General features: G+C 42.6%; 1 protein-coding gene across 3 annotated transcripts; it reads right to left on the bottom strand.

The window, feature by feature from the left end:
• Positions 1-1,366: 1,366 nt before the first annotated feature.
• Positions 1,367-13,244, bottom strand: LOC103712278 (RNA-binding protein 1-like). Of its 3 annotated transcripts, XR_604911.5 has the most exons (4): positions 12,823-13,244; positions 11,324-12,185; positions 2,342-2,392; positions 1,367-2,124 (listed from the first exon to the last, which is right to left on the bottom strand). XR_604911.5 is itself a non-coding variant. In XM_008798755.5 (3 exons), the coding sequence occupies exons 1-2, from the start codon at positions 13,084-13,086 to the stop codon at positions 11,331-11,333; spliced, it is 1,119 nt and encodes a 372-aa protein (XP_008796977.3). In that variant the 5' UTR covers positions 13,087-13,244; the 3' UTR covers positions 2,168-2,392; positions 11,324-11,330. The 3 variants fall into 3 exon arrangements, 2 of the variants coding, with proteins under 2 accessions (XP_008796977.3, XP_008796978.3); XM_008798755.5 differs by lacking the exon at positions 1,367-2,124 and having other exon boundaries at positions 2,168-2,392; XM_008798756.5 differs by lacking the exons at positions 1,367-2,124; positions 2,342-2,392 and adding an exon at positions 4,241-4,451.
• Between the last annotated feature and the right edge of the window lie 1,480 nt (positions 13,245-14,724).

Here is a 14,724-nt window from a genome sequence, read left to right as displayed (position 1 = left end):
AGGGCTACCCACCAATTTCTTCCACCCAAACTTTTCTAACTCAAGTAGAAAGAGAAAACACCAAGATAGAGAGAGAAAAGAAGAAGAAATAAAGAGAAACAAAAAGAGAGAGAAACTAGAGAGAGAAGAGAGAACAAGGAAAAAAGAAGAGAGAATCGTGAGGCTCTCTCTCTTTTTCTTCTTGAATGGAGGAAGACCGCCTCAAGCGGCGACAGTTGCCGGTGAGCCACATCCCTCGGTGTTGTTCGGCGGCATGCCGACGACGGCGAGCCACGCTCGATGGTGGTTGGCTAAACATAAAACAGGAAGGACTAGTCTGCGATCAATCCGACGATTCACTAACCAGGTTCAAGGGAGAGACGGTGGCCCAACAACCAGAAGAAAGAGAAAAGAAGAACAGCAATAAAGACTTACCTCCGACGAGCTCTTCTGGCCCAGTTGACAGCTAAATCTCCGAGTATATCCTACTGAATATCTAGAGATCCATACTTCTATTGGGAGAACTTCCAAGGTAAATGCAAAAGGAAGAGGATATGAAAATTGGGCTCAACATGGAAGGATTTGGTCCCCTTAAATGAGTCTTCCTCCGCACATGCCAAGCACGTGATGCGGCCAATGGCCGGCCCAGGCCCAACTAAACAACAAAAAACAAAGGGTCCTTACGTTAAAGAACTAGAAAAGCAAGCTAAATTCCACTTGCATCTATCTATATCCACACAACTCTCCAGTATGGGGTCTAGCCATCTCCGTCTCCACCATCTCAGCGGCTAAGCTACTTCCATCCGGTCGTCTCTCTTACCTACATCACTTGCAAAGAACGTGTGCCAAACACGAATGCATTATTAAAATCCTGAACGCGCTGTGAAACTCCATGTTTCCATGAGTCCATACGTAAGCCCAAAAGGGAGTCCTCATACCCCCTCTAGTAGCAGGAGGTTCAATGTTTAAGTCATGAACACGAGTGACTTACTTCTTTCATCAAGGTCCAGCCATCTCCAGATTCATATAGCCAAAGCTGTATCTCCAAGAACCACATTACACTCAGGCCACCCAGGCCCTCACTGCAAATGGTTGATGTTTGGCACCCTATAGGTGCAGAGAAAATTAGTTGAATTGTTTGGAAGGATTTATGCAGCCTTGCCCCGCATCCATGCCATCTAAAGTTATAATAGAACAATCTTATTCTTGCACCAAAAATTACCCTCATAAGCTAAAATATAATATAAAAAAAATGAAAGACCAACAATTGTGCCCCAAGATGACATGCAAATAGACAAGACAGGCATGCAATGGGAGAAAATTAAGCCCCAAGAAAGAAGGTTGGAAAAGCTTTGAATCAAGGCTCCATGGTTATGGTCCGGTTATGAGTTTTAAGATTCAATCTAGGATCATCTTAATTGTGCTAAGAATAAGCAATGTCAATTACACTCCTTTATTAAAAGGCCCTGGCCTCTCTTGTTCACCCACCAACAATAAGGGGGGTGATCATTAGCTGCATCGACAGTCTCACCATCCGCACCTACAACCATTCCCAATCTTGGAGTGGTCATTCCCTCTTCATCCCAAGCATGCATCCCAGTAAACTTGTTACTTTTATTCTCAAATCACATCCTCCATAACTCAGCAAAGCAAGCTCACCACACCCACCACGTATGTGAGGGGAAGCTAGATTCTGATGGCTAACTTAAAGGCACAAGAAATTAATCTCAAGTGGTAACATATGGCAGATAGACGCATCAGCTCGCAAGTTTGCAGTTCTCCTTGACTCCCACGCTTGTTGCCCTTCCCACATCATGTTCAAGAAGCATTGGGCTGAGGAAATTTGATGCTTTCAAGAAGCATTGGGCTGAGGTTTATTCAAACACCCAGTCTTTCTTTTTCTCAGGATCTTTAATGGACAGCTCAATACCTCATTGGATTCTAACACAAAGTTACATTAACCCATAAGCTGCAGTTACTGCTGCCAGCATCCATCTTGCAAGTGATTCCAAGTGTTGAAGAAACTTAAGAGAGACCCCCATCTTAATGAAATTAGGCTGCTAGCTGAAGAAAATATCAGCTAGACATGGGCTGAGGAAAAGGTGCTCCTGATGATCATGGTGAGGAAGCACCAGGGTGCCATCCCTGCCATTCATGCAAAGACTACCTCATCCATCAAAACCATAAGTTGCAGAGAGAGCATTTAAGAATTAAAAAATATAACATGTGGTCCTGCCAGGCCACCCATCCAATCACCACGCAAGTTTTCAGTCAAGCACAAATGTATAGAAGAAAGTCGAGTTCATTGGAATGGCTATATTCATCGGAGAGCTGAGAGAGATTCAGGCTTCAGAATAATTACCAGCTACAATGCAAGAACACCCATGTTGAGCGCACGAGGAAAGGTAACATCCTGTTCCCAAGTACAGATTTTGGTTAGCAGCCATTTACACAGGATTTGAACATTTTAAGCAGCCAAATTAAATCACTTCATTGGACTAAAGAAACTATAATTTCTGCTCGTAAAATATTTGTTCAATCAGCTGCATAAAAATTTTAATGGAAAGTAACTACAATTGACAACTAAAGATTTATAGAAATTTCCGGCCTAAGCTTTTCTGCGCATTTTTGTTTCAGAAAGCATGATACTAGTGAAACATGGTAATATACATTCAGAGCAATGTTGTTACAGGTGGTGGAGATTTTGTGGCTGGTAGTGGTTCAGGCAGACAATATCCCAGGTCCCACAACTAGTTGCAGGTTTGAGAACTTATTCCATAAAACAAAGTCAGCTGTGCTGGAAAGATGCCAAAAAATATTGGTAACAAGAAATGCTAAACTACATGTATGTGAAGCAACTGCCAAGGAAAGAAGCAAAAGGGAGAGTAATATGAGAACATATGCAGGGTGAACCCTCTTGGCAACAAGAACTGGAGCGTATCATATGCCCCCTCAGTCCTGAAATCCACCTCAAGTGGACAGCCCTGTCTTTCAGAGTTGGTTAATAGAATGAAGTGACGGTATAACATCCAAGTCAACAGTAGAAAGAACAAGTACTTCCAACAGTCACAAGCTTCATCATGTCAAGAATCAAAACTAATTATAGTTGAACCAGTATAAATTGTGATTAGGGAAAGGAAAAGGATGAAGTGTATGTCAGGAAAGATGTGGTTTGATACACAACTGACATTGGATACAATTAATAGTGTTTGGGAAAATGTCAGAAGATGCAAATAGATGTAACAACTCTGAGCATATAATCTCACCGATATCCCTAATCCATGAAACAGCCCAAGCAAAACCTATACTTAACATAAGTAAATGCTGCAATCTCTGAGGTGAGTGTGCTGAGATATTCATCTTTGTCATATATTGACACATTTTTATTTCTAATATTTTTGGACACCATAAAGCTACTGCATGGACTCAAGTCGAGGGTTCATGTTGACTCATTGGTGTGAACTGACAGAACTCCTAGATATTTCTGACAGATCTGCTTCTGGATCTAAAGTAAAAGGTAAGCAGACCAATTTACCATATATCTTTCGAACCCAACATTTCAAAATGAAGAAATGTACCAATGATGCATCAAAAGTTCCAAGATAAAAGTTTTATTCTGATAAAATTTTAATTGATAAGGTAGATGTAATTTGCAATGATGCATATAAGACACTAGTTACTACTCTATTATATTAAATGGGGCCCTGGACTTCTGAATTATCTAGAAAATCAAAGCATGCTTCCTTCTTTTCCAAGCTACAGGCAGATCTCATCCTCGTCTCTTATCTATTTTCCTTCCTCACTAGCTCTTCCCTCTTTACACTCTTCTATATTCATACACAGCAAATGAACCAACATGGAGTACGCTATGTTGACACACTGCGAATCGACAGATGTCTCCTTTCTTGATGCTTCCATTGAAGCAAGCACATGGAGGCAGCTACAGTATATGGGATGCCTCCCTTGCTGCGAAGTGTTAAATTATAAAAAGAGATAAAGGAAGAAGGAAAAGGGGGGGGGGGGGGGGGGGGGGGGGGTGGGGCACTTCTACCAAAGTATGATCACCATCAAATAAATAATGATGTGATTGACTTATCTTGGCACAAGGTTACCATTATCATATGACAAGAATCAATACAAGCCCTATTACGCCCCAAATCTAGAGCATGATATGGCCGTGCTATCGAGAGATACATCCTCCAATAACATGAAGCCAAACGTTTCATTTAGCTTTCAAATCCATCTCAAACAAAATAGAATATATAAAAGTTAAATTTCATTATCCATCTCAACCAACACTAGTTCAGAGCATGTATATCCAAACATAAATACCAAACCCATAATCTTCAACATTCAGAAAATCATTAATTACAAATTCATAGTCAAAACTAAAAATTTTCTACAAAATTGCCAAGCTTGCTAGCGCGAACTCCAAGCCTAAACCATCCTTCGTTCCTACCGACCCTATTCGTCTGGAGAGAGAAAAAATAGAGGTATATGAGCGACACATCTTAGTAAATAAACCTTTCACTACTTTACCGGATAAAACATAAGTTTTTGCATGTCAATGCATCATTTAAAGAAAAATAACAGATATTACAAAATAAGTATTTCATAATACAGTATCATAAAATAAGTTATAAACCAAATCATGCGTGCATAAATCATTCATATTTCATAAACATAGTTTCAAGTTAATTTTGCTAATAACTACATAAATCGTTCTTATGCCATTTAGCTATATCATAGTTCAAAACATTGCTCACAGATATTCATGCTATGGTCGCTTTATATTCGTGACAGGGCCCGTGTTCGTAATTGACATAGATTCATGTTCATATGCCAACTTTATACCCGTTGGCAGGGCCAGTGTTTGTATGGATGCTAGCTCCGAATATCGATTTTTCCAATTCAAAAGATCATACATAGCTATCTAAGAACCTTTAGAAAGCTTATATCTTTTTTGTAAAACATACATATAAATAGATGAAAAATACTAAATGGCATGATCAGATTCATATTTTATAACAAAACTATTTTTATTAAAACATTTATGAATCTATTTTTCATAATAAACACAATTTTCATAACCCATATGTTGATTTATAATTTTAATAAAAGCATGATATTTCCACAAGCAAATTTTATGCACGAAAAACATAATCATTTGAAAAATAATGAGTGCAAGATCTACTTACAAGTTGAAAGCTAGTAAGAAGCATAAGATTTACTTACCTTTTTCATCTTAAACCGTCAAATTTCACTAGGTGACTCTACTAGACCTATTTAAAGACATTAAAAGCAAGATTAATTTCTATTCGAATTTAAATAATAAAAAAAAGACGGTTGGTCAAGTGACAGTGTTCGGCGGCTCCAAGTAGGTCAGGCTTGAACAATTCAATCAATAAATCATAAGACAGACTCGATCAGGGCCAAGATTAATCAACATAATTCATCAATGAAGGTTTCAAGGATATTCAACATGACCAGGGTGATCGGTCTAGTAGGCAGCCCAGGCACCAGGATAGATCATAGCCTTTTACAAGGATCAACTCGGATTCGTAGATCAGGTTAACAAGACCCAACAGTGAGTTCCATAGTTATAGAGAGAGTAGAGAGAGTGGAGAGAGGAAATAAATAGAAGAGAGAGAAAATAGGAGAGAGAGCAGAGAGAGAGAGATGAAACAAGAGATGACTCTCTCTTTCCTCTTTTTCTTCTCTTCTTTCTTTCTTCTTTCTTGGTAAAGAGGGGGAAGGCAAAGGGTGGACTGGTGGTTGGCCATGGTGGTCCAGTGAAACGGTGGTGGCAGGCAGCAGAGGGCAACCAACGACGGTGGCCGACCGGCCGAATCCAACCCAAAATAGGGCCGAACAAGAGAGTTTTGGGCTCGGTTGTCCTCGGATCCAAATTCGCCCACCTACGAGACTCCGGCATCGACTAGAGGTTGATGCAGGGCAGCAGGCATTGGCTTCGGTGATGAACACCGATGGCGTCAGTGTACTCAAAAGAAGGAAAAGAGAACCGAAATAGGAGTACCTTGTTTCGGATGCAAATCCGGCGATTGTTGGCTCCAAAAGGCCAAGAACAATGACTAGAAGCCTGAGAAAGAAAGGAAAGGAGAACTCTCACCTTGGTTTGACGAGGTTCCGACGGCCTTTTTTCGACCACTAATCGAGGAGAAGGCTCAAAGAAGAAGCTTGGAATCGAAAGTGATCTTTGGCGATTCCGGTGGTGGAACTCAAAGGAGGATGGGGGATCTTAAATAAGCAAGAGTCCTTGTTCGAATCACCTTGAATTGTCGGTTTTTCCGGCTGCGATCGGGAGGATCGCAATTGGATGAGGAAGGAGACTCTTAGCGAGAGTCTTCCCCCTTTCCCTCACGTGCAGCACATGGGAGAAATCGGGTTGGCTACTTAGGGCCAGCTCAATTTGTGTGCGGGCCAGTCAATGGATCGGGCCCTCACAAACCCACTGAACAAAACTATCTGATTGACCTGCATTGGCCCCAACCACACTTCATTGCAATTCTATACAATAATAGAGGCTTACATGGATTGTCATATGGCCAAATTGCATATAAATAAGTCAAAATTATCTAGAGACAAATCTAATATTCAGACATTATTTCAAAAATGGACTAGGTAACCACATGTACATGTAATTAAAGCACGTCAAGTAACTTGGCCTTAGGCAAGCATATGGACATACAAATTCAAAAACCAGCCATTTCGGTGCGAACCGCTCAGAACGTACCAAACTAAAGTCAGCTTGATCCGAGTAGCTACAATTTAAGGGGCATGAGGATGAACCACATCCAAACTGCTTGAATTGCTTGGGGTTCGAGTGGTTCAGGCCAAACTGTTGTTTCACACCTGAACAACCCAGTTGAGAGGTGGGATGCCTGGGAACCAATCAGGACTCCTTTTAATGGGTCTTTCTCCCCACCTTGAGGTGAAAAGACTCACCTCTCCTAATCTTCTTCTGTGACTCCTCTTTTGCATCGATCGCCGCTGCCAATGCCTCCAGCTCCTCCCTTGCAATCCCCATCCAAGCTAGGCCTTGCTCAGCTAACCCTACTTTTTCCACTCTAGATCCAAGAAGCCTATGACTTTCTAAAGCTATGGGGCCCCTTCTTCGCCCTCCGGCGACTACCTTTTTGTCTCAAGTGAGTCAATCTCAAGTATCCTGGACAATTAAAGATGTCCATTCCCAATTATCTGATTTCAATGGTAGAAAACTGAAAAATAGCATATGATTTCTTCTTCCTCTTTTCTCTTTTTTTGAACAAAATCTCTTGTTTGTAGCCGACCTAGTCAAGGAAAGTCATGGTGTGGAATCACTGTATACATGGTTATTTGGATGGCTAGAAACAATGGAGTTCAATTATTTTGTACTGTTAGGTTTAAAAAGAAAGGGCCTTCGAGTCTTTAAGAACTCCTAGATTGAGAGTAAATTTTAGGTTTTTATTAATTCAGGTATCTTCCTATAGGCTGAGGGCATTCTCCCAAAGCTATTTCATTTTTCTTACCTCTATATCTTGTTTTGCTTTATTGTCCCTTTCTTTTGGTATTGTTCTCCAAATTTTTAGGTTCCTTTATTATGTTAGGCTCTGGCTCTATTGTTTCCCTTCTTTTCACTAGGTATGCTCTTTTGTAGAACCATCTTCCACTTCATTACAAATATAAATCAACAGAATATAAGAGATGGGCATTATTTTGCAGCAAGTGGCTTGAGGATTCACCGTGAATTCAAACCTAGAATTGAGTTAAAGATTTCCTACCAGCAGAGTTTAGTCAATCATTAAACAAGAAAGAGAACTCATTAAGAACTTGCTTATGCTACCAACTACTAAGTTAGATTTATATTAATGTAAAGAAACAAATAGGCTGAACTGCAAACCGAAACTACAAACTTTATAATAAACAAAAGGACAGTCTAGAACTTTTATATGACCTAATGGGAATGAAGTTCAAACCACTAACATTTCTAGATAAATAACTTTTGATGATTGAACAAGATAAAGAAATTGTCTTCCAAAGGGTTTCAACCTTCATAATCCAAATTATTAATAAATCATTCGGGTTAACTTCCAGGTGCAATGCATCATTTCAGGTCCCAACCACTAAAAACAAACATCAAACTACTCATAATATACTACAAATTCATGCAATTAAATTACAAAATAATGTAACCAGGCAGCAAAAGATGTCAAAAACATCAGTCATTAGGTGTTCCAATCTCAAGTGTGGAACACTGGCTGCATGTAAGGAAAGCTACTAGGCTACTGTAAGTGAATAGCATGTAGGGCTGGAAGTGGGCCGGGCCGGCCCGGGCCACACCCCTACCCAAGCCCGGTCCGACATTTTTTTCCGGGCTTCGGGCCGGGCCGAGGCCCGAACAATTTTACAGGAACGAGGCCCGAGCCCGGCCCGAGCCCGTTTGGGCCATCTTGGCCTCCCCAACCTTATTCTCCTGGCAGAATCTCAATATCCTCAAGCTTCTGTCAACAGCTCTAGGAAAAGAGCTTGCCATCCTGTTAAGAAACTCAAAGGCTTCTTCCATGCTGCCTTCCTTGTAAAGCCCGTATAGAACACTATTATAAGGACTAATGTTGTCTCCATGTCCTCCTCTCTCCTCTTCCATCAAGCTCACAACCTTCAACCCATCTGCGACCCTCCCTCCAAAGCACAATCCTCGAATCAATGTATCAAAAGTTTCAAAATTTGGACTGATGCCATCCATCCTCATCTCTTCAAAGAGCTCCATAGCCAAGCCGAGCTTCCCCGAATCACAGAACCCAGAGATTAAGGAATTGTAGGTGTGCACATTGGGAAGAACTCCTTTACTGTCCATCTCCTTCAACACCCGCCGCCCCACTTGCCCTTCATCAGGATGCCGAAGGTGCGCTCGTCGCCGCGGACGCCGAAAGCTGCCATTTTTCAGCGGAAGAAGTCGCGGGCGAGGTCGATGACGTGCTGGACGAGGGCGTCGAGGACGGAGTTGAGGAGGCGGAGGGAGGGGGAGCGGTGGGGGCGGAGGAGGTCGGGGACGCGGAAGGCGCCGCGGGGGTTGCCGGCGCGGATGAGGGAGACGAGGGTGGTGTCGTCAGGAGGGGAGGGAAGGGCGGAGAGGAGGCGGAGGGCGGCAGCGGGGCGACCGGAGGAGAGGAAGGAGCGGAGGAGGGCGGCGGGGGAGGCGGCGGGGAAGGAGGGGATGCGGGCGGCCCATCGGAAGATGCGGAGGGCGGCGGAGGGGGTCTTCTGTTGAAGGATGAGGCCGGCGAGGTCTTCTTCGGGGGTGGGAGTTGGGGTTGTGGTTGGAGTGGGGAAAGAAGAGGAGGACGAGGAGGAGAAGGGTTTAGAGGGGAGGAAGGCTGGGAAGAGACGGCGGATATAGACTGGGGAAAGAGGAGATTTTGAGGGGTTGGGGAAGATGAGCATGGGACTCGGTATAACAAAATCCCCAATTCGGGCCGTGGACCGTGGTCAATTTCGGGCTGGCATTGGGCTCGGGCTTGGTCCGGGCCGGGCCAATGGAAAACCCGAGCCCGGCCCGAAATAAAATTGGGCTTAAGTTTGCAGCCCGAGCCCGGCCCGAAATTCATTGGGTCGAGCCCATAGCCCGGCCCGAGCCCACTTCCAGCCCTAATAGCATGCCCCTTTTGCATGAAACAGATTATTGAACTGAATACCTTTTTTGGGTAAGAACAACTCTATTTAGTTGCCTAACAAATGAAATTCACAGCATTGATTTGGAATTTAACTGAAAGAGGCAAGACCAGGGCAGAGCCAGAAATCACTACTTGGGGGGCCAATTACTAACTAGAGTTTATTTTTGTAAACATAAAGTAATGTCATGTTTCAAATATTATTTTAGACATTAATAACTTGCATATTAGCAAGTGACAACAATCTCATTCTAAATATGTGGAGAGAGTTAAATCATAGGCACGAAGTCACCATCTTTTTGATACAAGAATTTAAGAAAACAAAAATCGTGATTTAAATGGTAAGGAAGTCACCTTCTTGATGAGATGGTAGAACTTGTGGAGGAGAGGGAGAAAGAGTAGTTAGTATTTGCATGCTGAAAGGGTAAGAGGTAGCCATAGTTACTGTCATGCCCCCGCCTGCATAGGTCACGTGAGGCACCCCGTGCCCACGTGGGGGCCACATGAGGAGGGAACACGAGGCTCTCCTGCCAGATATTGTCCGGTTCCAGGGCCCGCACGTGCGCACATGCGCCGCTCAGACTCCTCTCCGATTTTGTTTTCCACTCAAAACACGTCTGCAGGATTTGGAGGCACCTGCCTCATATGTCTAGGCTCTGAAACTTGTCTAGCCGATGTGGAATCTTTCATTCACCCACCCTCGGATTAGAGCCGTCATCGGCTCTGATACCAAATGTCACGCCTCCGTCTGCGTGGGGCACGTGAGGCATCCAGTGCCCACGTGGAGGCCACATGAGAGGAGAACATGGAACTCTCCTGCCAGATATTGTTCGGTTCCGAGGCCCGCGCGTGCGCACCCGTGCCGCTTAGACCCCTCTCCAGTTTTGTTTTCCACCCAAAATGCGTTTGCAGGATTTAGAAGCACCCGCCTCATATGCCTAGGCTCTGAAACGAGTCTAGCCGATATGGGATCTTTCAGTTACCATCTCTCACATGCGGATAATCTTCTGACCAAACTCTCACATATAAAGATTTGGCATTGATAAGATAAATCTAACAAAGAAAGAAAGCAATCACATGGAGATTTAGCATTCATTAAGGCCCCATTATAGGAACAGTACAAGGGTCACAAGATCTAGGATCTTGGATGCCATGGATAACAGGTGGGGAATATGTACCATTTGTTGCAGATGTTCTCTCAGGATTTCTGTTGGTAAGCAGATCTATAGGATTCTGATTGGTTATTCACTTGTTATTTGTAGTAATTTTGTGAAAAGAGGATTACAAGGAATGATCCATTTATTAAGGATTTCATTGCACTCAGTGGATATGAGAAGCTGGCAGATTAGCACAACCTCCAGCATAGATTTCAGGGGGAGGGGGGCTTGGGATGGAGGTATCCTAGCTGGAAGAGCCACAGTAAGATTTTTTTTCCACTGTATCGCCAACCACATCCCCGACTCTCCATCACCAAAATCCCCACAAGATCTGTCCCAGGGCATGACCAAAGTGCACATGTAATTTACATCAGAACAGAATGTCTCAGCTACGCTAACAGTTCATTGTTTCTTTTGTGAACTAGGACAGGTGGATACCGTACCATGCTTCATATCAAACATTTAATACAGAATATCAACCCACAAGAAAGAAAGAGGGAAAATGGGCAGAGTACTAACCAAGATGTTACTCAGCTTCCAACTTCACAGATTCAACTTGAGATGGTGCCGTACTAGGAACAACTGGTGTTTGCACATCAGAGCTGATTTGATTCCCCTTGCCATTATCGAAAGCAGCAACCCCACAAAAACTGCCACCAAAGCTTCCATTGATGTAACCAGGATACATAGCAGTATTGGGCACCAGACTGTGCCTTGAGGCCATCAATCCCTGAACATTCCAAAAGCCCCTTGGGACTGGAATTGGACCTCCATAACCAATCCCACCATAGCTTGCAATAGTATATCCTCCATGATAACTACCACCATAAGCATAAAAAGGTGGTGGTGCATAACCATGAAAAAACCCATACCTAGGAGTGTAAGGTGAGTAAATCCCACCTGGGTGATTACTAAGTACAGGTCCTCTTCCACCCATCATTCGTGAGTTATAATTATTATTATCACGATTGCTGTTATTGCTATGATTATTCCCATCCTTTGGCACTGCTATCTTGACCTCCACATATTTACCATTCAACTCATGGAAACTTTTCTGCATTACATTTTCCACAGCCTCCTCGGAATCAAAGGTGATGAAGCCAAAGCCTCTTGGCCGGTGGGTTACACTATCATACATCACAACCACATCTGTTATCACACCAAAGTTCTGAAAGTAATTCTTGAAATCATCTTCTGTGATATTATCAGACAAACCACCTACAAAAATCTTCTTCGATTGAGGGTGATTCCCGTTGCTACTGTTATTGTTGGCACTGTTCCTGCTCGACCCTCTACTATGATAGGGGCTCTGAGTTGCGTATAGGTGGTGGGGGGATTGGTGATGTTGTTTAGATCTGGGCATGGCTTTCTTCACCTCTACCTAATAAACAAAACAGAAGTGAAAAAACACCACATAAATCACCAATTAACGTGCACAACCGAATCCTGGCAAACAAAGAGAAACGAGAATTTGAAAAGGAAATAGCAAGATTATTATTTCTATTATTGATTTTTAGAAATCATGATTTGTTCAATAACTAATTTTATTGACCAAAAAACATTCTTTTCAAATTACAACAATTCCTTGTAAAACAAAATATAAGCCCCTAAACAATTTTGAAGAAGGGAATCATGCCCTTATTTAGCTAATGCTCTCCGAAAAGCTAATTGAGAAATAAACTTCTCTTTTGCCAAACAGGAAGAAAAAAGCATATGAGATTTCATAACAGTCATAACAGAGATGAAACGACCAGCATTAACTTTTCTTTTTTTTTTCATTATTCTTTACAAAATAGAACAATCTATATTAAAAAAAAAAACCTTCAAGCCAAATACTTCTAGAAAGAAAAACATAACTAGAAGAACGAATTTATGCATAATCAAGATAAATACACCCGAAACCTCAAAATAGAGCAAAAAAATCCACCAGGAAATTCAGAAAAAAATTCTTTTTTATTTACTTCCTTCCTCTATTAAGCCGGAGCAGTGAGAGAAAAAAGGGTTAGAACAGCACTAACCGTTCTCCCAAGAATGGCGTGCTTCTCCTTTTCCTGAAGAACCCTCTCCGCCGCCTCCGGATCCAAAAATTGGACGAACCCGAAACCCCGGCAGTTACCCGTGGTCCTGTCCCTCATGACCACCACCTCCTTTACCTCCCCGTACTTCCTAAAGTGCTCCGCAAGAGCCTCCTCCCTCGTCTCCGACGAGATCCCACCGACGAAGAGTTTCCCCTGCTCCGCCGCCCGCGACGGCGCCGACGACGACGGCTCCATATCCCCCATCACCCAAGGCCCCCCCTCGACCGCCTAAAAACCCTAGAGACCAGGCGAGAGATATTGGAGAAGCCCTGGATGGGGGAGTTGGGAGGCGGGGGGCAGAAGGACTCGAGGAAAGGAGAACAGGGGGCGCAACCGCGCAAGGGTTTTAGAATTCGGGTCGGGGGGCGAGAGAGCTCGAGGGGCTTTTCTTTTGAACTCCGAGAGGAATGGACGGTGGATCGAAAGTCCTGGATTGGGATGGAGAAACGTGAACGGTCCGATCTGATACCAACTCTTGCGATTCATTTAATAATTAATAGTCCGTTTCGTTTGGGGCTTTGACAGCTATCTCCGTCTTCCAGTTTGAAAAGGGATCTGAGACTTCTCGTTCTGGCTTTTAAGAAATGTAATTTCAAAAAAGTCCTCAAATTTGGGCGCATTCGGCTGGCCATCTAATGTATCGCACAGTTGGTGGCTTTCTTTACCCGTGTAATTTTCAGCATGCCCCTTGAGTTTTGTTGTATTTGTCACAATAATTTTTTTGGGCAGCATTCTCATATTATCAGAATACTGTGAGATCATGACCAAGTAAAAGGTATGGAATGATCATGTGGCATAACAAATATGTAATGCAATAATCGATTAACAACTCTAAACAGTTACTCGAGAATTATGCGTATTATGCTCTCTTCACTCCAATAGTTGTTATGTGATATGGAATATGGGAGAATGTGGACTTCACAAGTGATTTGCTAATGTTGCCGCCAAAATCTAGTCTAAATCAAACGAGTGCTACTTGAGATTGGTGTTTGCTTGGAGTCTTTTACTTGGACAATGCTTGAAGAACGATATTGGACCTGCAAAAAATGTTGCCGCCAATGCTTGGAGAATGTGGACTTCACAAATGTTGCCGCCAAAATCTAGTCTAAATCAAACGAGTGCTTCTTGAGATTGGTGTTTGGTCACCTTAGTTTCTGCTTGGAGTCTTTTACTTGGACGATGCTTGAAGAACGATATTGGACCTGCAATAAATAAATAAATGAGCAACGAAGGTTGCCAGACTTTATCCGATAGGATATCCTCCGATACTTGAATCAGACCGAGTTCTGAAAAATATTGAAGATCCGAGCAATATGAAATGGAAGAGAGAGTGAGGCGAGTATACTTAAAGGTCCCCTAGGTCTGATTTATATAGAGTGGAGATAGGTGTCGATTTTCCGAAAGGGCGGATATGCATCTTAACTGCTCGGTAGGCAGTATTGCCCACACGTTACGTACACCACGAACAATAACCATGCAAAACGTGTTTTTATATGGTCGAGCTATAACTTCTTCCTGTTAATGGGCTTTAATTGCCTTTATTATGCATTTACTGTAGGTCACACAGTATACTCCTGTTGGTCTGCTAATTTAGTCGGTAACAGTCAGATCTAGGCCATATCACTTCCCCTCACTTAGGTCGAGTTGTGTTCTTCGGCTTGAGCAAAGAAAGTAGTCGAGCCAACTATTGAGGTGATGTCTTATCAGTTAAGGTGATAATCTTATTATAATTTTTCTTTGTAAAGTATGTGTTCTTTTAAACTGTCTAATGATGACTTTCTTTTTTTTGGTGAAAACAGATTTATTAAACCAATCTAGAATAAATACATTCAAGAGTATCAA

This window comes from Phoenix dactylifera, chromosome 9 (assembly GCF_051530095.1).
Source record: "Phoenix dactylifera cultivar Ajwa chromosome 9, Ajwa_hap1_PhDact_Kaust_v1.1, whole genome shotgun sequence".
Taxonomy (NCBI): Eukaryota; Viridiplantae; Streptophyta; class Magnoliopsida; order Arecales; family Arecaceae; genus Phoenix; species Phoenix dactylifera.
Note: the sequence above shows the minus strand (reverse complement) of the source record. Positions and strands in the feature narration are given on the sequence as shown.